At 51.3% G+C, this 20,547-nt stretch overlaps 1 protein-coding gene across 1 annotated transcript in view; it reads right to left on the reverse strand.

Annotated features, from left to right (window-relative positions):
• The window catches only part of CUX2 (cut like homeobox 2), a gene marked incomplete at its 5' end in the record, with an annotated part of 322,096 nt that overhangs the window by 42,225 nt on the left and 259,324 nt on the right, over positions 1 to 20,547 (reverse strand). Inside the window, 9 exons of the mRNA XM_017895882.1 lie at positions 10 to 58; positions 1,114 to 1,172; positions 1,257 to 1,448; positions 4,034 to 4,138; positions 9,744 to 9,792; positions 11,555 to 11,621; positions 12,671 to 12,747; positions 14,506 to 14,629; positions 16,531 to 16,665. Of these exons, the coding sequence (XP_017751371.1) occupies positions 10 to 58; positions 1,114 to 1,172; positions 1,257 to 1,448; positions 4,034 to 4,138; positions 9,744 to 9,792; positions 11,555 to 11,621; positions 12,671 to 12,747; positions 14,506 to 14,629; positions 16,531 to 16,665 (857 nt within the window). The remainder of the gene's footprint in view (positions 1 to 9; positions 59 to 1,113; positions 1,173 to 1,256; positions 1,449 to 4,033; positions 4,139 to 9,743; positions 9,793 to 11,554; positions 11,622 to 12,670; positions 12,748 to 14,505; positions 14,630 to 16,530; positions 16,666 to 20,547) is intronic.

Raw genomic sequence — 20,547 nt, forward strand, 5'->3', positions numbered from 1 at the left:
GACACTTACCTGGGGGAGGCTGCAGGTGCTGGAGGCCAGCTTCATGGCTTTCAGGATACTGCCGGAGCAAGTGGAGAGGGTCTGAGGTCAGCCAGCCCCTGGGCTGGAGGAGAGGTCTTGCAAGAGGCAATGACCCGGCTTACCTCCCTGACAATGACTGCTCCATTCCCTGGAATCCCATTAATTCCAGAGTCATTGCAACCCCAGGCCTGAAGCAGCAGGCTCATTAACAGGTGGCAGTGTTACCTGGAGGGGTGCTGCCTGAACTGACCCCATTCTGGCCAGCTTGAGTTTAGCTGGTTAATGAATCACCTCCCAGTTACCATGCCCATAATAAGTTCCCTTGTATGGTCTGTAGGCAGATTGTTTTTTTTTTTCTTTGAGACAGAGTCTTACTCTGTCACCCAGGGTGGAGTGCAGTGGCACAATCTCCACCTCCCGGGTTCAAGCGATTCTTCTGCCTCAGCCTCCCAAGTAGTTTGGACTACAGGTGACCGCCACCACACCTGGCTAATTTTTGTATTTTTAGTAGAGACGGGGTTTTGCCATGTTGGCCAGGCTGGTCTTGAACTCCTGACCTCAGGTGATCTGCCTCTACAGGCAGCTCTTGATGGAAAATGACTGAAGATGGTTGAATTTCGTTTTGTTTTGTTTTTGAGACAGGGTCTCACTGTGTTGTCCAGGCTGGAGTGCAGTGGTGCCACCACAGCTCATTGCAGCCTTGACTTCTCAGGCTCAAGCAATCCTCCCACATCAGCCTCCTGAGTGGCCAGATCAGCCTCCTGAGTGGCTGAGACTACAGCACGCACCACCACCACTCCTGGCTAATTAAAACTGTTTTTTTCTCGTAGAGATGGGTTATCCCCATTGTTGCCCAGGCTGGTCTCAAACTCCTGAGCTCAAACGATCCTCCTGCCTTGGCCTCCCAAAGTGTTGGGATTATAGGGATGAGCCACTGCACCCGGCCTAAGGATGGTTAAAGTTTGATATCCACAGTGTTACTGGAGAGAACAAATGGGGTTTAGTAGGAGGGAGGAAGATGATGAACTTTGCCAAGCGCTCCTGGCCAGGGAAGAGTGCTGGGGGTCTGTGGAGCCCCACCCCACATGGTACCTCAGCTCCGTTTTAATTTCTTCATAGTCAGACTGGGCCTGGAGCTTCTCTTCCAGCTTCTAGAAGAGCAAAGAAAGATGGTGAGGCTGGTCTGTGTGCTTCGGCCTGGGGCCACCTGACCCCGCCCCCTCCCCAGGACCCACTTCTATGGCCTCGGACTTGGCTGTGAGCTGCCGCTCCAGGTCAGCGATCTGGTTGGCGGATGCCTCCTCCAGTTCCTGCAGCGAGCTCTGGAGGTGCTGCACATCCTTCAGCAGCCGCAGGATCTCCCTGTCCTTGGAGGCCAGCGCGGCCTCCAGCCGAGGGCCCGAGCACAGTGCGAAGTTCACCTTATCCTGCAGGCAAAGGGGTCTTTGAGGGGCTGAGAGGTGAGGGACTGGGGTCCACAGGTTTGGCCTCCCCACCCCTGAATCCCAAGCAGAATGTACATTTGTTGATTTGGATGATGGTATGGGGTGTGTTTGTGTTGAAAAATTCAAAGTGCTGTACACTTATGATTTGTGCCCTTTTCCTTATGTATTAAGTTACACTTTGATTAAAATATTTATTAAAAAAGAACAACCATGACAAAAAGAAGTAGTCAGCTGGGGTTGGGGATTGGGAGCTCGCGACAGAGGAATCAGCATAGGCAAAAGTTTGTTTCTCGCTCAGGTCTGGCTCCTACTCCAGGGGTATGTCCCCATTCTAGGCAACAAGGGACCCTCAGGATTAGACTTGACACCTTGGAGCCACGGGCCACGTTATGGGTGGCTCCTTCCTCTGCCTAATTTGCTGATAGCCCCCAAGACCTATGGCTTCTCCACATTTTAGGAAATGGCCCCTCTGTCCTGGATGAAGATGGAGAGGTTGCTGTTTGAGGAACCTGAAGTCAGGCTTAGTTACAAATAAATCTAAGAAACACTTAAAAAAAAAAACCAAACAAACAAAAGCCCCAACCCACCCCAGCTTTCTTCCATGGAGATAAATGCCAATTAAAACAGGAAGCGGATGCCATTAATACATTAAATTAATTAGCATCGAGTGCCACTGTTGTGCTCAGGAAAGCACACCCCCCAAACCAGCAAAGTTCCCTGGGGCTGATTAGCACAGGCATTTGCTGGGTTCCATGGGGGTTAATTAAGAACCATTGGCAAATTCCTCTATGAGGCATCCTCTTGGGCTCTCTCACTTTCCATCTCTCTCCACACAGCCTCTCTCTCCTGTGTTCACTCTGTCTGTGTTATGCCATCACCCAGGCACATGGACACACATACAGTCTCCTGGGACACAGACACAGGCTGACACACAAGGACACACCTATAGCCACAGCACACACTAACACATGTACTTTCCCAAATATGCTGACACACACAAATACTCATGCATCAGAGAGAGACACTCACAAGGACACATCATCACACACAACAGACATGCACGTGCTCAAAGAAGCCACATGCTCTCCTGAGCAAAAACATCCCAGATATACCAAAGACACATTAATAATTATAATAGTAGTATCAAATACTTAGTGAGCATATACAATGGCCCAAGCACCATTTTAGGCACTTTACATGTAATCCATTTTTTTTTTCAGAGACAGGATCTTGCTATGTTGCCCAGGCTGGACTCAAACTCATGGGCTCAAGAGATCCTCCTGCCTCAGCCTCCTAAGTGGCTGGGACTATAGGCATGTGCCACCATGCCTGACTCATGTAATCCTTTTAATAACCCTATAAAGTAGGTGTTACTTGTACAGATGAGGAAACTGAGGCACAGTCAGGTTAAGAATACGGTCAGTTGCCCAAAGGTCACAAGTAGAGACATACATACACAGTAATACATTCACAGAGACTCATTGCAATATTCAAACGGAAAGAGAGATATAGACACCTGGGCCTGTATATGTGGGTATCAGGTGAAGTGAAAATTATGCTCACAAGTTCAGGTTCATGGGTGGAGAGGGAAGTCACCCTGGAGCAGACCTGTTATTATGTAAGGAAGCATGAATCTCACCCCTTGGTATGCAGACATCTGGAAAGAAGGCAGACCAATTCATATAACGAACCCACGGCTTTCTGGGAGAGCCAGGATGGAGACTGCTAATATAGGACAGAAGGGTAGGCTGGGGTGGCCTTGATGAAAGTCTCATCAAGAAATGACACCAGGACCCCAAAGAGGTACAAACCAGGAGGAAAGAGAAAGATGAATTGATTAATTAGGCCTAACACAAGAACCTCAGGGTTGATCACCGAAGACTGGCTCTTCACAGCATGTGGCTGGGGTGGGAAATCCCCCTAGAATCACCTGGCATGATTTGGAAACCAATGGCTGAGTATGAATGTTAAATTTTATCTTGGTATGTGGCCCCACTGCAGTCCTGGTGATGATTGCCTATTGATATGTTGGCTGGCTCATACTCCTAAAAGTACCCAGTTTTGGGACTGAAAACCAGCAGGGGCATCACCATCCCTGGCATCCACCAAGCTGCTATGACCAGTGTTCAACAGCGACACCTGGTGGCATCCACAAAAACTGCATGCTGCTGTATTGCCTCAAACTCACTCTCCCCCACGTCCTTGCTGGTGCATCTGGCAATCAGAATGATCTTTGGTCTGAGGAAGTTTCTGGCATTCTTGGACAACTGGGGGTAAGGGAGGCCTTCAAAGGAAGATATTGGAACTCCTGGTAATAAAGGATATATGGAAACTTGGGCTTGAAAAGTAAAGAACTGTAGTTACATTTTTATCCTCAGCTGGTATAGCAGGTCATAGTGATTACACTCAGTGTATGCACAGAGACCCACACACATTCACACTCCCAGTTTCAAATGGATGCACGCAATCAACCACAAAGTGTCACCCACATGCTGAAACCCACAAACTCAGCCATTCCCAATCTTTCCCTCTGCCCTCCCTGCTCACTTCCCCGACCCCATCCTTACCCCACTGGGCCCCTGGGGAGAGCAGCAAGCCAGGCGGATGGAGCTGTTGACAGAGGCCAGCTGTTCCCGGAGACTTTCCACCTCCCGCTGGGCAGCCTCAGCTCGCTGGGGAGAAGAGGACAGCGTGGGCGAGAGGTGAGCATGGCCACCGCAGAGCCCACTCTGTACTTCCACCTTCTCCCTGCACCGTCTCAGGCAGGGTTGGGGAGGCAGACCTCCGAGGGCCTCTCAGGTCCTGCCCTCCTAGTCCCGGACCCTGTCCTGGAGCTATGAAGACCAGTCACAGAGCCCTGTCTGGGCTGGGGACAAGAAATAGCAGCCTCTGAGGTTACTCCTGAGCTGAAAGGACAGGAAGAAATGCCCCTCTGAGGTTCTGGGTTCTCATGGGGTGTGTGGGACCCCCAGGGAGTCAGAACATTCCTGCTCTATGAAGGCAGGGAGACAGAGGCTGTCTGGGTGGGACTGGCAGGTTTTCACACATTTCTAGATACTTCTGTCTGCCACATTAATTTCAGGCCTGGCTAGTCCGAATGCAAGAGCTGTCCCAACTCTCATGCCACCTGGTATGGACTAAGTTCCAGACACAGCATCTGCAGAGGTGCTTTCCCAGCCCACAGACTATTGCAGTCCCTGGGCAGGTCATTTCCTCTCCCTAGGTCTCAGTTTATTTTTATTTATTTATTTATTTTTTTTGTGATGGAGTCTCACTCTGTCACTCAGGCTGGAGTGCAGTGGCACAATCTTGGCTCACTGCAGCCTCCCCCACCTGGGTTCACAAGATTTTCCTGCCTCAGCCTCCCAAGTAGCTGGGATTACAGGTGTGCACCACTATACCCGGCTATTTTTTATATTTTTAGTAGAGACAGGGTTTCACCATGTTGGCCAGGCTGGTCTTGAACTCCTGACCTCAGGTGATCCGCCTGCCTCAGCCTTCCAAAGTGCTGGGATTATAGAAGTGAGCCATCATGCCTGGCTCAGTTTCTCTTTTGAAATGGGGGGCAATAAAACATCTAACAAAAGCGGTTTTGAGTGGTTAAAATCAGAATGCAACAGTTCACTAAACTGGGTCTATGGTAGATTTTTTTTTTTGTTTTTCTTTGAGACAGAGTCTTGCTCTGTCACCCAGGCTGGAGTGCAGTGGTGCAATAAGGGCTCACAGCAGCCTCCAACTCCCGGGTTCAATTAATCCTCCCATCTCAGGATCCTGAGTAACTGCAATTACACGTGAGTACCACTATGCCTGGTTAATTTTTGTAGTTTTAGTGGAGACAGGTTTTGCCATGTTGGCCAGGCTGGTCTTGAACTCCTGGGTTCAAGCAACCCACTTGCCTTGGCTTCCCAATGTGCTGGGATTACAGGCCTGAGCTACTGTGCCCAGCTGGTAGATTTCTTTCTTTTTCTTTCTTTCTTTCTTTTTTTTTTAAAGACAGAGTGTTGCTTTGTTGCTTAGGCTGGAGTGCAGTGGCGCGATCTTGGCTCACTGCAACCTCCACCTCCTGGGTTCAAGCAATTCTCCTGCCTCAGCCTCCTGAGTAGCTGGGATTATAGGTGTGTGCCGCCAGGTTTGTCTAACTTTTGTATTTTTAGTAGAGATGGGGTTTTTCCATGTTGGCCAGGCCAGTCTCTAACTCCTGGGCTCAAGCAATCCATCCACCTCAGCCTGCCGAAAGTGCTGGGATTACAGGCATGAGCCACCACACCCAGCTGGTAGATCTCAACTCTTCAAAAATTTCTACCTGGAAGGAAGCACCCAAATGTTAATACATTTAACCTTGTGGCTTTGGAGAGAAATCTGGGCTCACATCCTGACTTTGCAGCTTTCTGGTTATGTGATCTTAGGCAAGAGGATTCATCTCCCCAGCCTTAGTTTCCCTATTAATAAAATGGGGATTTAAAGGCAACTATCTCATAGGGTTGTTCTGCAAATGAAGTGGTTTGGCCAAATGCAATTTGGTAGATACCTTCGCTTGGTGCCTGGCACATATAAATGCATCAATAATTGGCTAACTTTGTTAACATCATGAGGGTATATTACTGGAGCCATTACTTAGAGAATTGAAAGAGCTGTGGCTGTATTTTTACCTTTGGCTGGTAATGCAGGTCATAGTGATTATGTTTAACTCTATACTGACCTTGACAATCAGGATGCTATGCCCAATGTATGCATACTGAGACCCACACACATTCATGTTCACATTTGAATTTATTATTTATTTATACGTATCTTGCCTTGTTCCAGAAATGGTTCAATTTTGTTTTAGGAAGAGTTTCCTGGTGTGTGGGACTGTAAAGGAAATATTTTTATCTTTCTGTATAGTTAGGGCTCTCTGAGCATATCTGATTGAAAGTTGAGATCTGGACTAAAGGACAAGCCTTGGAAATTCAACTCATGGCTGATCAGCTACTGAGAACCCCAGAGGTTTCCTTCCCTGGAGGTTTATGTGTTTAGACATCAAGGGTGGGTGAGACCCACACCATGGAGACAGACCCTGAACAGTAAAGCTGGGTTTTAAAGCAATTAGTTGGGGCTAGGCATGGTGGCTCATGCCTATAATTCCAGCATGGTGAGAGGATTGCTTGAGGCCATGAGTTTGAGAACAGCTTGGGCAACATAGCAAGACCCCATCTCGACGACAACAAGAAGAAAAAATCACGGGTGTGGTGGTGTGAACCTGTAGTCCTTGCTACTTGGGAGGATCCCCTGAGCCCAGGAGTTTGAGGCTGCAGTGAGCTATGATCTTGCCACAGCACTCCGGTCTGGGTGACAGAGCTGGACCCTGTCTCTTGGAAAAGAAAAACAAAAAAAGTTACTAGTCTTATCTCCCCGTCAAGAGATGTGTTTCCATTCCAAAGGCTAAAAGCCAGGGTCCTTGTCTCTGTCCACATGACACTTGGGAGGTAGATTCTTTCCCTCCCTCTCTCAGAAGGTCCCTAGGTGACCACCTAGATTCAGAATTGGGGCACATGTGAGATGACAGCTGGTTCTCTTTTTCTCACCCCAGGAGTAAGAATCGGGGCAAACTGGTGTGGTTATTATCCTGTAAGTAATGATATGGATCTGCTGTACCCCAGCATCCTCATTAAAATAGTATTAATAAATACAGAGATTAAAAACCTAATATAGTGACATTTATTTTCTTCTCCATACATCTCTATAATGTGTGGGTTTTAGTTTTGGACTTAGGAGAAGCATTATGAGAAATGCTTCCTATGCTTCCTATTCCAAGTACTATAAGATCGTTTATTTATTTATTTATTTATTTATTTATTTATTTATTTAGAGATAGGGTCTTACTCTGTCGTCCAGGCTGGAATGCAGTAGCATGATCATAGCTCATTGCAGCCTCCATCTCCCTAGGCTCAGGTGATCCTCCCACCTCAGCCTCCTGAGTGGCTGGGACTATAGGCGTACATCACTATGCCTGGCTAATTTTAAAATTTTTTTAGATTTGGGGTCTCCCTATGTTTCCCAGGCTGGTCTCAAACTCCTGGGCTCAAGTGATCATCCCACCTCGGGCTCCCAAAGTGTTAGGATTAGAGGCATGAGCCGTTACACGCAGCCTTGCCCATTCTTATAAAGTTTTATTGGAATACAGCCATGCTCATTCACTTACATATTGTCTGTACTTTCATGCTATAATGGCAAAGTTGAAAATCTGTGTCAGAGACTGTATGGATTGCACAGCTGAAAATATTCACTCTCTCTTTACAGAAAGTTTGCCCTCCCCTGGGTTAGACGATAGAGCACTCTGCCGAGGAACACCACACAGCTGTAAAACAGAGGAGGAGCTGCTTTTTATACTGATATGGAAGGAGCTCAAAGATACAGACAGGGAAAAAGTAAGGTTCACAATGGTATACATAGTATATTATTATTTTGTTTTTAAAAGGGGTGGCTGGGCACAGTGGCTCACACCTCTAATCCCAGTGCTTTGGGAGGCCCAGGAGGGTGGACTGCTTGAGCTCAAGAGTTTGAGATCAGCCTGCACAACATGGCAAAACCGCATCTCTACGAAACATATAAAAATTAGCCGGGTGTGGTGGTGCATACCTGTAGTCCCAGCTACTTGGGGGGCTGAGGCAGGAGGATTGCTTGAGCCCCAGAGGTTGAGGCTGCAGTGAGCTGTGATCGCAGCAATGCACTCTAGCCTGGATGACAAAGTGATACCCTGTCTCAACAAAAAGGGGGCACTGGTTAAAATAGATATATTCTGGGCAACATGGTAAACCGTCGTCTCTACAAAAAAAATATAAAAAATTAGTATGGCATGGTGGCGCAAGCCTCTGTTCCCAGATAACTGGCTACCTGGGAGGCTGAGGTGGGAGGATCACCTGAGCCGGGGAGGTCAAGGCTACAGTGAGCCGTGATTGTGCCACTGCATTCCAGCCTGGGCGACAGAGTATGACCCTGTCCCCCTTGCCCCCCCCCAAAAGATATATTCATGGGCTTGTGAATGGATTGACCATCTCTGGAAGGAGAACCTAGGGGCTGGTAAGAGAGGCTGCTGCAGGGGAGAACTGGGAGGAGAGCTGGACTTTCCAAGACAGGCCCTTGTGTAGCTTCTTGAGTTCTGAACTACATGAATGCATTACCTATTCAAAAAATCACATTAAAAAGGCTATGCAGCCTATACAAAATGGGGCTCACTTAATGGTCATTTCAGAAAAATATGCTGGACCTAAGCCCAGGGAAGCCACTGCGGTCACCACCACCACTGTGACCTGGCCCTGTCTTTGGCCTTCCTGACCCTCCTAGGGGACACTGCTTCTATAGGGGTAGGGGCTCATAGAGTCTCAGCACTTCCAGCCCAGGCCTGCACCTTCTGGTGGCTTCCCAGGGACATAGAATCAACCCTTTTATCCAAGTCTCCTCTGCAGAAGGGAGCGCCCCCACCCCGTGCCCATAGAGCCACACCTCAGGCCTCTGCCCCTGCTGAGCCTTCTACCTGGCTGCCCTCCCTCAGGGAACAGCATGAGGACTCTGAAACCCAGCTGCAAAGTGTCTTCCAAGAGGCCCCTCTTAACTGCCCCTGGGGAAAGTGACCTCTCTCCCTGAGGGCCCGCAGGCCTCGGGGCAGGTGGGTATCTTCTCCCACCTCACAGACAGGAAGATGGGCCTAGGGACAGAGGGCTCGAGGCCCTGCTGGCCTCTCCTGGCCATGTCTCTGGCTGGTGGCACTGCAGGGAGCTGGGGGACAGATGTGGTGGACACGCAAAACTCTGGGCTAGAACCCCCTGGCTGTGGTCGCCCTTCTTTTAAAGTCCTGCTTGACTCTGCCCACCAGATGGCAGCACCTCTGAGCTGGAGGAAGGCAGGATGCAGGAGCCTCACTTAGAATCCGTGCCTAGATACGCTGTCATTCATTCTTTGGGCCTTAGCTCCACATCTTTTCCTCTCGGATGTCTTCCTGGACTCCTGCAGTCTGGGTCAGGGGCCCCTTCCTGCCCGTTGCTGCTTGGAGCACTCTATTTCCAAGTGTGTCTGTCTGCATTCCCTACCCCAACCCCCACCCCGGGCCCACCCTGGGAGCTCGGAGAGGGCAGGGCCTGGGGCCCAGACTCCTCCTGGCTCCCTCACTTGGCATGCACAGGACCCACAGTTGAATAAATATTGACGAAGCTCCGTCCCTTCCTCCTCGTCTGGCCCAAGACCCCCACCCCAGGCAGAGGGAACCTTTGGCACCCATGGGCGGGAAATGCACCTCCTCACCTGATTAGCTTTCTCCAGGTTGGTCATGATCAGGCCGACTTCATCTGCCCTGAGACACAAAGATGAGGCCCTGAGGAAGGGCTTCCAGCGGGCTCCAGGCCTCCGCCCCTCCTGACACCCCCAGCCCCTGCCTGAGCCCAGGGGAGGGCTAAAGGTACTCCCTTCCAGCCTTGCTACAGGAGAGAAATCGGGCTGGGGAGAAAAGAGCCTAGGCTGTGAGGAAAAGGGAGTAGGGCGTCAGCACTGCACCTCTTCCAGGCAGTCTGGCCTCCCCTCTCCCCCAGGGGCCCTCTCTGAACTCCACCTCCAGGCCTGTGTCCCGGTGGTGCCTGGAATGCCCTTCTTCAAGAAAACGGCCCTCGGCTTTAAAACCCTGATCACAGTGTTCTCCTGGGAGGCCGCCCTGCACTGTCCCCAGTGGTCACTTGTTTACTGCGCTGCCCAGCCCCCTCCAGACTGCCAGCATGGAGGGGCTTGGGAGAGGTGTCCCCTCTGTTAGCAGGGGATGGGAGATGCGGGGGGCATGTGGGGAGCACTTGGTGACTCAAGGCTACACACGTGCTTCATGCATGCTTAGGGCCTTCCTTGGCTCAAGCTGTTCCTGCTGCCTGGAGCATCCTTTCCTGCTTTCTTCACATGGCCTTCTCTTCATTCTGAAAGCCACCTCCTCCAGGGAGTTCTCCCTGACTACCCTGGATAAAGGACCCACTCCTTCTTGTCATTCTCTTTTCCTGTCCCCAGTTCTTCCCTTTGTAGCATTTGCCATGTGCCAAGAACAGTGCTGGGCATACAGAAAGTGCTCAATATGTGTGAATGAACAAATGTATCACTGCACATCAGTTTTTGTCTCCTCTCCTTGACTGAGGACAGGATCATGTTCTCATGTTTCCTCCAAGGACGCAGAGCGGCACTGGATAAACAGTAGGTGCTCAATAAGTGTTTGCAGAAGGAATAATTTCTTAAAGCCTAAATAAACGCTTGAGTCCAGAGTAATTTAGGTGAATGCCTCTCAGCCCTGAGGATTGGAGTGTGGAGCTGGGGAGCGGGGACAGTCCCAGGGGGCCAGGGCAAAGGGGCAGGCCCCCACCAAGCAGCCCCTTGCTCAGCCCAGGTCCCAGAACATTATTTATGGCTGTGGTGTGCAAGTAGCATAGCAAATGACAGCAGTGTGCCTTTGGGGGTGAGGAGCAGAGGTGCTTAATGAAATGGGGGCCTCCAGCAGAGAGTCAGAGGAAGGAGAAGAGTCAGAAAGAGGAGGCATGTTTGAAAGGTCAGAAGGAAGAGGCATGTCTGGAGGGACAGAGGGAGGATGTAAGTCCTGGAGGATCAGAAGGAGGAGGCAAGTACTGGAGGGCCAGAAGGTGGAGGCGTGTTTGGGATGCTCAGAGGGAGGAGGCGTGTTTGGGAGGGTCAGAGGGAGGAGGCGTGTTTGGGAAGGTCAGAGGGAAGAGGCGTGTCTGGGAGGGTCAGAGGGAGAAGGCCTGTCTGGGAGGGCCAGAGGGTGGAGGCGTGTCTGGGAAGGTCAGAGGGAGGAGGCAAGTACTGGAGGGTCAGAGGGAGGAGGCCTGTCTGGGAGGGCCAGAGGGTGGAGGAAGTACTGGAGGGTCAGAGGGAGGAGGCATGTCTGGAAGGGTCAGAGGGAGAAGGCCTGTCTGGGAAAGTCAGAGGGAGGCGGCACATCTGGGAGGGTCAGAGGGAGGAGGCAAGTACTGGAGGGTCAGAGAGTGGAGGCAAGTACTGGAGGGTCCGAAGGAGGAGGCCTGACTGGGAGGGTCCGAGGGAGGAGGTACACCTCAGCAGGGCTCACTTACTTGGATGCCGCCTCCTCGTCGTATTTCCGCCGCAACTCTAGCAGCTCTGCCTGCGTAGCCTTTAGCGCTGGGAGAAAGCAGAGGCAGGGTAAGTCCCCACCTCCAAGTGGGAAGGGGCTGGGTCTCCCAGGGAGGTGGAGCCCACTCCCTCTGCAAAGCCCAGCAGGCAGAATGAGAGCTCGGGTAGTGAGGGAGACCTTTCTCTCAGTCAGAATTGGTGACAGGCAATGAGTTTCCTGCCCCTAGAGGGGCTCAGGCTGGTGAGAAGGACGTGCCGTGGCTGGGGTGGGCAGTGCAGGGCGGATGAGGTACTCTCCATGGGCCTAGAAGCTCAGGGGACCGAGGCCAGGGTTGAGGGGTGGAGGCGTGGTGCTGTCTGCCCCATGACCTGGGGTATAAGCCCCCCAACATCCTTAAATCATTTCAGGACCTGGGCAGGGCCGTCCATCCATGTGCTCAACCACCCTGCGGTTCCAACCTGGCAGGCCGGAGGACAGGGAAGATCCACACAATGAACAGATTCATGTGTTACAATGAATGAGTGTTTTTGATACAACTCCAGATTTCTAATTTCTCTGGGCAAATGGAAGGGCCTGGCCACAGGGGACCATATGGCAGTGCCCGGCTGGTGCTAAGCAGTGGCTGTCTCTTTAGATGAGGCCTCATTCCTCCAGTTTGCCCCAGACCTCACCCCTCCCCAACGCCTCCCCTAAGCCAGCGGCTTGGCAGTGTTTTGGCCCCTGCAGGGGTTGTATTAAATTAATTAATTAATTAGAGACAGGGTCTTGCCATGTTGCCCAGGCCGGTCTCGAACTCTGGGGCTCAAGCAGTCTTCCCACTTCAGCCTCCCAAAGTGCTGGGATTACAAGTGTGAGCCACCACGCTTGGCCACCACCTGAATTAACTCTGTCTCAAATCCTCTTTCCACAGCAATGTAGCCTCTGGGTCATAGAGGCTTGGGCCCCCACTGGGTAAGATTATTCTTCCCAAACTCCCATTTTGCCCTCTTGATTCTAAAACACCTGGATGTGGCAGACCCCAAGCCATGACCCCTCGTTGACAGCATTACCGTCCCCTCCCAGTCCTCTCTCTGGGCCACATGGTGCTGACACATACCTGAATGTAGGACTTTGATTTTCTCCTCTGCCTCCCCCAGTCTGGCCGCCAAAGTGATCTGTACTTCTTGAAGGCCCCTGCGAAGAGACGAGGCCTGCTTGTGCTGGCTGTAGGGACAGGCCTTGCCTGGGGACCCCGAGTCAAGCTCCATCTTGCTTCCTACCCCTTGCCCACTCCCTGTAACCTGCACCTCTGTCTTTCTGCAAGTCCTTAGACACGACATTCAGGCACCTGGCTGTCCTGCTGCTCCACTGCCTATGTGGGCCCTGTCATGGTTGCCCCTGTTAGTTTCTGCCAGGATTTTTAGGGGCAAAAATTTACAGTAGCAAGCAACCTCTCCAGTCCTCAGTTTCCTTATTTTTAAAATGGGGTTTCTGATAGGGTCTGCCTCAGGGGTGCTGTGAAGCATGCTCATTGGTGTGTCCAGCCCCCATTAGTTCCTCAATATTGTGAATTACTGATACGGTCCTGGGGGAGTGACATTTCCTCTGTTTTCTTTTTTTTTGAGATGGAGTCTCCCTCTGTCTCCCAGGCTGGAGTGCAGTGACCCGATCTCGGCTCACTGCAACCTCCGCCTCTCAGGTTCGAGCAATTCTCCCACCTAAGCCTCCTGAGTACCTGAGATTGCAGGCATGCACCACCACACACAGCTTAATTTTTGTAATTTTAGTAGAGACAGGGTTTCACCACGTTGGTCAGGCTGGTCTCAAACTGCCGACCTCAAGTGATCCGCCTACTTCAGCCTCCCAAAGTGCTGGGATTACAGGCATGAGCCACCGCGCCCGGCCCATTTTCTTTTTTTTAAAGATAGGGTCTTGCTCTGTTGCCCAGGCTGGAGTGCAGTGGTGCAATCATAGCTCACTACAGCCTCAACCACCTGGGCTCAAGTGATCCTCTGCTCTGCCTCCGCCTTACATGTAGCTGGGACTACAGGTGCATGCCACCATGCTTGGCTAATTAAAAAATACATATATATATATATATAAATTTTTTTGTGTGTCTGGGCACAGGGACTCACACCTGTAATCCCAACACTTTGGGAGGCCAAGGCGGGAGGATCTCTTGAGGTCAGGATTTTGAGACTATCCTGGCCAACATGGTGAAATCCTGTCTCTGCTAAAAATACAAAAATTAGCCAGGTGTGGTAGTGCACACCTGTAATCCCAGCTACTCGGGAGGCTGAGGCAGGAGAATTGCTTAAACCCGGAAGGCGGAGGTTGCAGTGAGCCAAGATTGCACCCTGCACTGCAGCTCTGTAGCCCAGGCTGGTCTTGAACTCTTGGCCTCAAGCAATCCTCCTATCTTGGCTTCCCAAAGTGCTGGGATTACAGACTGCAGTGGGCTGTAATTGTGCCATTGCACTCCAGCCTGAGTGACAGAGCAAGATCCCGTCTCTAAAACATTCTAATTATTGTAAAATAAAATTTAAAAATATTGCAGCACCAACTCCTGCTCTACCAATTTTGTACCTGGCAGTTCCCATAACTGTATAAGCTAAGTCCTAGAAGTACATGTCTTAATCATTAAAAAAATCCAGCCAGTTCTGTTTCTCTAGAGAATGCTGAGGAATGGACCACCCTTAGCCCCATTTACCAGGGGGGGAAATTGAGGCTCAGAGGATGATGTGACTTGCCCAGGGCTGGCCACTGAGTTCCTGCAGTGGAGCTTGAACCCAGACCCGGCTGGAGTCCAAAGCCTTCGGCCCTTCCTCATCTTGGTCTCCAGCCTGTATCTGGATTCTGGTAGGAGACTTTCCCTGCCCATGACCCAGCCAGGTGGGGCAGCAGGAGCCCTGCCCGTTCCTTCCTCCCTCCCACTCACCCTCCCTTCCTCACTTTTGTTTTTCCGCCTCATTTCTCTGCAGCAAGGTTTCTGTCAGGAGGGCTTTCCCGGGAATGCCTGGGAGGCGGCTTTCCTCGGTCAGCGTGGGCCCGGCAGGCGACGTCCCCTCTCTCTGCTCTGCAGGGAGAAAAAGAGGGAAAACCCCCATTGCCAAGAGAGCAACATGACAGCCAGAGCGGCTTTCTGTAAACTGGATTGATCACCGATTGCGATCAATTTCCCAAACTCGGGCCTTGGAGAGAGTGCAGCTGTGGGGCCCTGCGGGCCCCATGTCCTCAGCACACAGGTCATTTCCACTGTGACACCAGTGTCAATACACGCAGAGCTTCTTTTGCCTCTGGGGTCTGCTTTATTATACTTTTAAAATTGTGGTAAAATATATGTCACATAAAACTCACTTTTTTTTTTTTTTTTTTTTGAGACGGAGTCTCACTCTGTTGCCCAGGCTGGACTGCAAGTGCAGTGGTGCGATCTCAGCTCACTGCAACCTCTGCCTCCTGGGTTCAAGCAATTCTCGTGCCTCAGTCTCCCGAGTACCTGGATTATACATGCCCGCCACCATGCTCAGCTAAGTTTTGTATGTTTAGCAGAGATGGGGTTTTACCATGTTGTTCAGGCTGGTCTTGACCTCCTGACCTCAAGTGATCTGCCCATCTTGGCCTCCCAAAGTGCTGGGATTACAGGTGTGAGCCAACGCGCCCGGCCAAAATTCACTGTTTTAAGCACCATTTTACAGTGACATTTAGTATATTCACAATTTTGTGAAGCCATCACCACTAGTTCCAGAACACTGTCACTGCCCCAAAAGGAAACCCCTCGTACCCATTAAACAGCTCAACCGATCTCCTTTCTGTCTCTACGGATTTGCCTGTTTTGACATTTCACACCAACAGAATCATACATTATGTGGCCTTTCCTGTCTGGCACCTTCCACTCAGTACTATGTTTTCTTTTCATTTATCTATTTTTTGAGATGGAGTCTTGCTCTGTCGCCCAGGCTGGAGTGCAGTGGTGCGATCTTGGCTCACTGCAACCCCCGCCTCCCAGTTTCAGGCAATTCTCCTGCCTAAGCCTCCCAAGTAGCTGGGATTACAGGTGTGAGCCACCACACCAGGTGAATTTTTGTATTTTTAGTAGAGACGGGGGTTTCACCATGTTGGTCAGGCTGGTCTTGAACTCCTGACTTTGTGATCCACCTGCCTCGGCCTCCCAAAGTGCTGGGATTACAGGCATGAGCCACCGCACCTGGCCAGCACCATGTTTTCAAAGTTCATCCATGTTATAGCATGGATCAGTGCTTCCTTCCTTTTCATGGCCGAGTAATATTCCACTCTATGGATATTTTGTTTGTCCATTCAGCTGTTGAAAGCCATTTGAGGTGTTTCTGCTTTTGCTGTTATAAGTAACACTGCCATGTACATTTGTGTACACTGTTTTGAGCCCGTGATTTCAGTTCTCTGGGGTCCACACCTAGCTGTGGTGCTTCCGGGTCATGTGGTGAGCCTGTGTTTTACTTAGCGAAGGACTGCCAGACTATTTTCCCCTCCCTACTGTGGAGGGCGCACATGTGGATGCTCAGCCATCACTAGCCTCACCTGCATCACGTCCGCCTTGGCAGGCCCTGTGGGGGCTCATCCCAGGGCTTGGTGGGTGCTTTTGGTGCTGAATTCATCACAGGGGTAGAGGGTGCTTTGGGGCTGGCCATGGAGGGTGGGAACCTGAACGGGTCTCTTGACTTCTCTCTCCACCTGCCACACTGTATGTCTTACTAATTTGTTCACTGACAGTCTCCCTTTCTAGAAGATCATCACCACAAGGGCAGGATTTTTCCCTTTTACTCCCAACTGCATTTCCAGTGCCAGGCTCAATACATACCCAGGAATTAGACGGTTACCAAAGGCCTTCACTTGCCCAGTTCCCTGCCCCAGCCACCCCCCAACAAGGCTGGCCGAGTTTGGCTCTGAAGATCTGCAGCCTGGTTGTTTATTGTAGATGCGCTGAGAAGGCCTTATCAGTACCTTTGGGGCTGAGGAGCTCGGGGTTCCTCTTCCACGAAGTGTGGAGGTCTCGCCGGGGCTGCCCGCTGGGGTCAAAGCTGGGGGGCTGCAGTCTGTCGTCTAGGCCGCGTGCCGCCTCAAACACAGGCACGGGGTCTGTGCAGGGAGAGAAAGACAGGGATGATGAGGGCCTGATGGATGGGGACACCTGGACTGTGGCTGCAGGGCCTGGCAGGCCCCACAGGAGCCAGTGGAGTCACCCTGCCGGCTTACAGGAAATAGCATGGACTTTCTGCTCTATGAGGGAGCAGGCTCGTCCAGGTACTTGTTCAGGGCAGCATCTGCTCTCTCCAGGGTGTGGGTGTCCTGTCCAGCTGGGAATAATACTAACAATAATAATAGTCGGCCAGGCCAGGTGCGGTGGCTCATGCCTGTAATCCCAGCACTTAGGGAGGCTAAGGTGGGCGGATCATTTGAGGTCAGGAGTTTGAGACCAGCCTGACCAACATGGTGAAACCCCGTCTCTGCTAAAATACAAAAAAATTAGCCAGGCGTGGTGGCTCATGCTTGTAGTCCCAGCTACTCCGGAGGCTGAAGCAGGAGAATCGCTTGAACCCGGGAGGCGGAGCTTGCAGTGAGCTGAGATCCAGCCACTGCACTCCAGCCTGGGTGATAGAGCAAGACTCCGTCTCAAAAAAAAAAAAAAAAAAAAAAAGGTTGGCCGAGTGCAGTGGCTCATGCCTGTAATCCCAGCAATTTGGGAGGCCGAGGTGGGAGGCTCACTTGAACCCAGCAGTTCAAGACCAGCCTGGGCAGCATGGCAAAATCTAATCTCTGCAAAAAAATTTAAAAATCAGTCTGGGCGGCCGGCGGCAGTGGGCCTCAAAGCTGTAATTCCTAGCACTTTGGGAGGGCCTGGATGGGTGGGGATCACGTGGTCAGGAGATCGAGACCATCCTGGACCAACACGGTAAAACCCATGTCTCTACTTTTTTTTTATTTTATTTTTATTTTATTTTTTGAGACGGAGCTCACTCTGTCCACCAGGCTGGAGTGCAGTGGCGCGATCTCGGCTCACTGCAAGCTCCGCCTCCTGGGTTCACGCCATTCTCCTGCCTCAAGCCTCCCTAGTAGCTGGGAATACAGGCGCCGCACCGCGCCCGCGCTAATTTTTGTCTATTCTTGTCGACTATTTTTAGTTACGAGAGGGGCGTTTATACATCGTGGTTCTCAAGATTCTCTCTTTGTTGATCTACCTGTCTCTTCTCGGTCCTTCCAATATGGTATATGTGTCTGTGCGGCAGGAGCCACGAGCGCGGCCCGGGCCGCTGAATACCCTGTTCCCTCTACTAAATACAATACAAAAAGCTAGTCTCGCAGGGCGAGGTCGCGCACTACGGGCGTTGTAGGTCTCCAGGACTACTCGTGAGCGCTGCATACGGCAGAGAAGGCATAAAACCCAGGAGGCGGAGCTGCAGTGAGCTGAGATCCTGGCCATGCACTCTCCGCCTGGGCGACCAGCACGCACTCAATGCTCAAAAAAAAAGAAAAAAAAAAAAGTCTGGGCTCAGTGGCTCACGCCTGTAATCCCAGCACTTTGGGAGCGGCCCGGTGCGGGTAGATCAACCTGAGTCAGAACGTACCTGACCAATATGGTGAAACTCCATTGCTACTAAAAATACAAAAATTAGCTGGTTATGGTGGTGGGCACCTGTAATCCCAGCTACTCGGGAGGCTGAAGCAGGAGAATCACTTGAACCCAGGAGGCAGAGGTTGCAGTGAGCCAGATGGCGCCACTGCACTCCAGCCTGGGGGACAGAGTAAGGCTCCATCTCAAAAAAAAAAAAAAAAAAATTAGCTGGGCATGGTGGCACATGCTTGTAGTCCCAGTTACCCAGGAGGCTGAGGTGGGAGGATCACTTGAGCCTGGGAGGTTGAGGCTGCAGAGAGTAGAGATTGCATCACTATACCCCAGCCTCACCAACAGAGTGAGATTCTGTTCAAGTGATCCTGCCTCAGCCTCCCGAGTAGCTGGGATCAAGGGTGTGCACCACCATGCCCAGCTAATTTTTGTATTTTTTTGTAGACACAGGTCTCACCATGTTGCCCTGGCTTCATTGAATTTTCTTGATTTTATGATGCCATCTGTGGCACTTTGAAACTGTGCCTTGCAGACCTCCAACTACAGCGAGGGGCACTGAGCAAGGATCTGGCTGCTGCTCTGAGATCCGTCGCTCTGAGGCCAACCTTCCCATGGCCTCCACCTACATGCCTGTGTGCAGTGGGGATACCGAGGCGGGACTGCTCTGAGGGCTGACTTTGGAGTGACGACTCCCCTATGGCTTCATCCAGCATTTCCGTAGGCTGTGTAGGGGTCTAGATGCTCCCAGGCGGCTGCCCCACCTCTTCACGAGCTCTCCCAGCCTCCCCACTCCCTGTATTCCTATTTTGCACCAACATCCTCGCCCATGTAATTCTTGGTGTGCTTCTCAGTGGACTTGGTGACACCATCATTTGTGACACACGTTGTTGGTTAATGGCTTTTTCGGGGGGCAAAACACACATCTAGATGTAAGATGTCCACCAATTCCCCAATCACTCAAAGGTGAGGAACGTGCAGGTCCTTCTGCCTGGAATTCAGTTCCCTCTCCCAGCCCTTCACGCTGCAAGTACATCTGCTTCCTTATACTCTGGAGTCCTGCCTCACTTCTTCCAGGACACTTTCCCCAAGTCCCCATCTAGGGCAGGGACTAAGAAACGTGGATCATCTCAGAGGTGTGTTGGCACCTTCCAGGCTACAAAGCCCATGCACGGGACTGGCTTCCCAGCATCCTCACGGCATCCCCTGGAGGCTGGCTTGGATCCAGTGCATTTTCACAGATGAGGAAACTGAGGCTCAGAGAAACCAGGTGACTTGCTGAAGGGTAGATGTGAGACTCGAACCTGGGTCTCTTGCTTTGATACCACAAAGGCCTCCTGTCCTAGTGCCTGCTCTTGCCAGCCCTAGCAGGTGCAGATGATGTCCACAGCACCCAGGAAAGCCAGGGTCCTGGACACAGACCAAGGGGCCTAGTCTGGTTCAGTTCTTTCTAATGCATGGAAGCCCTGACTCTTCCTGGTCCCTCCCCCAGAATTTTCTTTTTTCCTTTTTTCTTTTTTGGAGACAGAGTCTGGCTCTGTTTGCCCAGGCTGGAGTGCAGCGGCGTGATCTCAGCTCACTGCAATCTCTGCCTCCCGTGTTCAAGCTATTCTCCTGACTCAGCCTCCCGAGGAACTGGGATTCCAGGTGTGTGCCACCACACCTGGGTAATTTTTGTATTTATTTATTTTTTTTGAGATGGAGTCTCACACTGTTGCCCAGGCTGGAGTGCAGTGGCACGATTTTGGCTCACTGCAACCTCTGCCTCCTGGGTTCAAGTGACTCTCCTGCTTCAGCCTCCTGAGTAGCTGGGATTACAGATGCGTGCCATCACACCCAGCTAATTTTTGTATTTTTGGTAGAGATGGGGTTTCACCATGTTGGCCAGGCTGGTCTTGAACTCCTGACCTCAGGTGATCCACCCACCTTGGCCTCCGAAAGTGCCGGGATTACAGGCATGAGCTACTGTGCCCAGCCAAATTTTTGTATTTTTAATAGAGTTGGGGTTTCACCATGTTGGTCAGGCTGGTCTCGAACTCAGGTGATCTGCCTGCTTTGGCCTCCCAAAGTGCTGGGATTACAAGCGTGAGTTATCATGCCTGGCCCCTCCCCCAGATTTTTCTGCCAGCATCTGTTTGGCCCTTGCTCTCTGCTGGGAAGCAGAGGGATTAAGAGCATGGACCTCAAGGTTAGATATCCCTGGAGTCTGCTAATCTATACTTGCTTCTTGGGATTGCTGTGTGACTTTGGCAAGTGACTGTATCTCTCTGTGCCTCACCATAAATGTAGCAACCTCATGGGGCTATAGTAAGGATCCATGTAAAATGCTCCATATGGCACCAGACACTTGGTCAGCTCAGAGTAAACAGAAGCCCTCACTTCTTTCTGAGCACCAGTCA

Source organism: Rhinopithecus bieti, unplaced genomic scaffold (assembly GCF_001698545.2).
Source record: "Rhinopithecus bieti isolate Rb0 unplaced genomic scaffold, ASM169854v2 scaffold_947, whole genome shotgun sequence".
Lineage (NCBI taxonomy): Eukaryota > Metazoa > Chordata > Mammalia > Primates > Cercopithecidae > Rhinopithecus > Rhinopithecus bieti.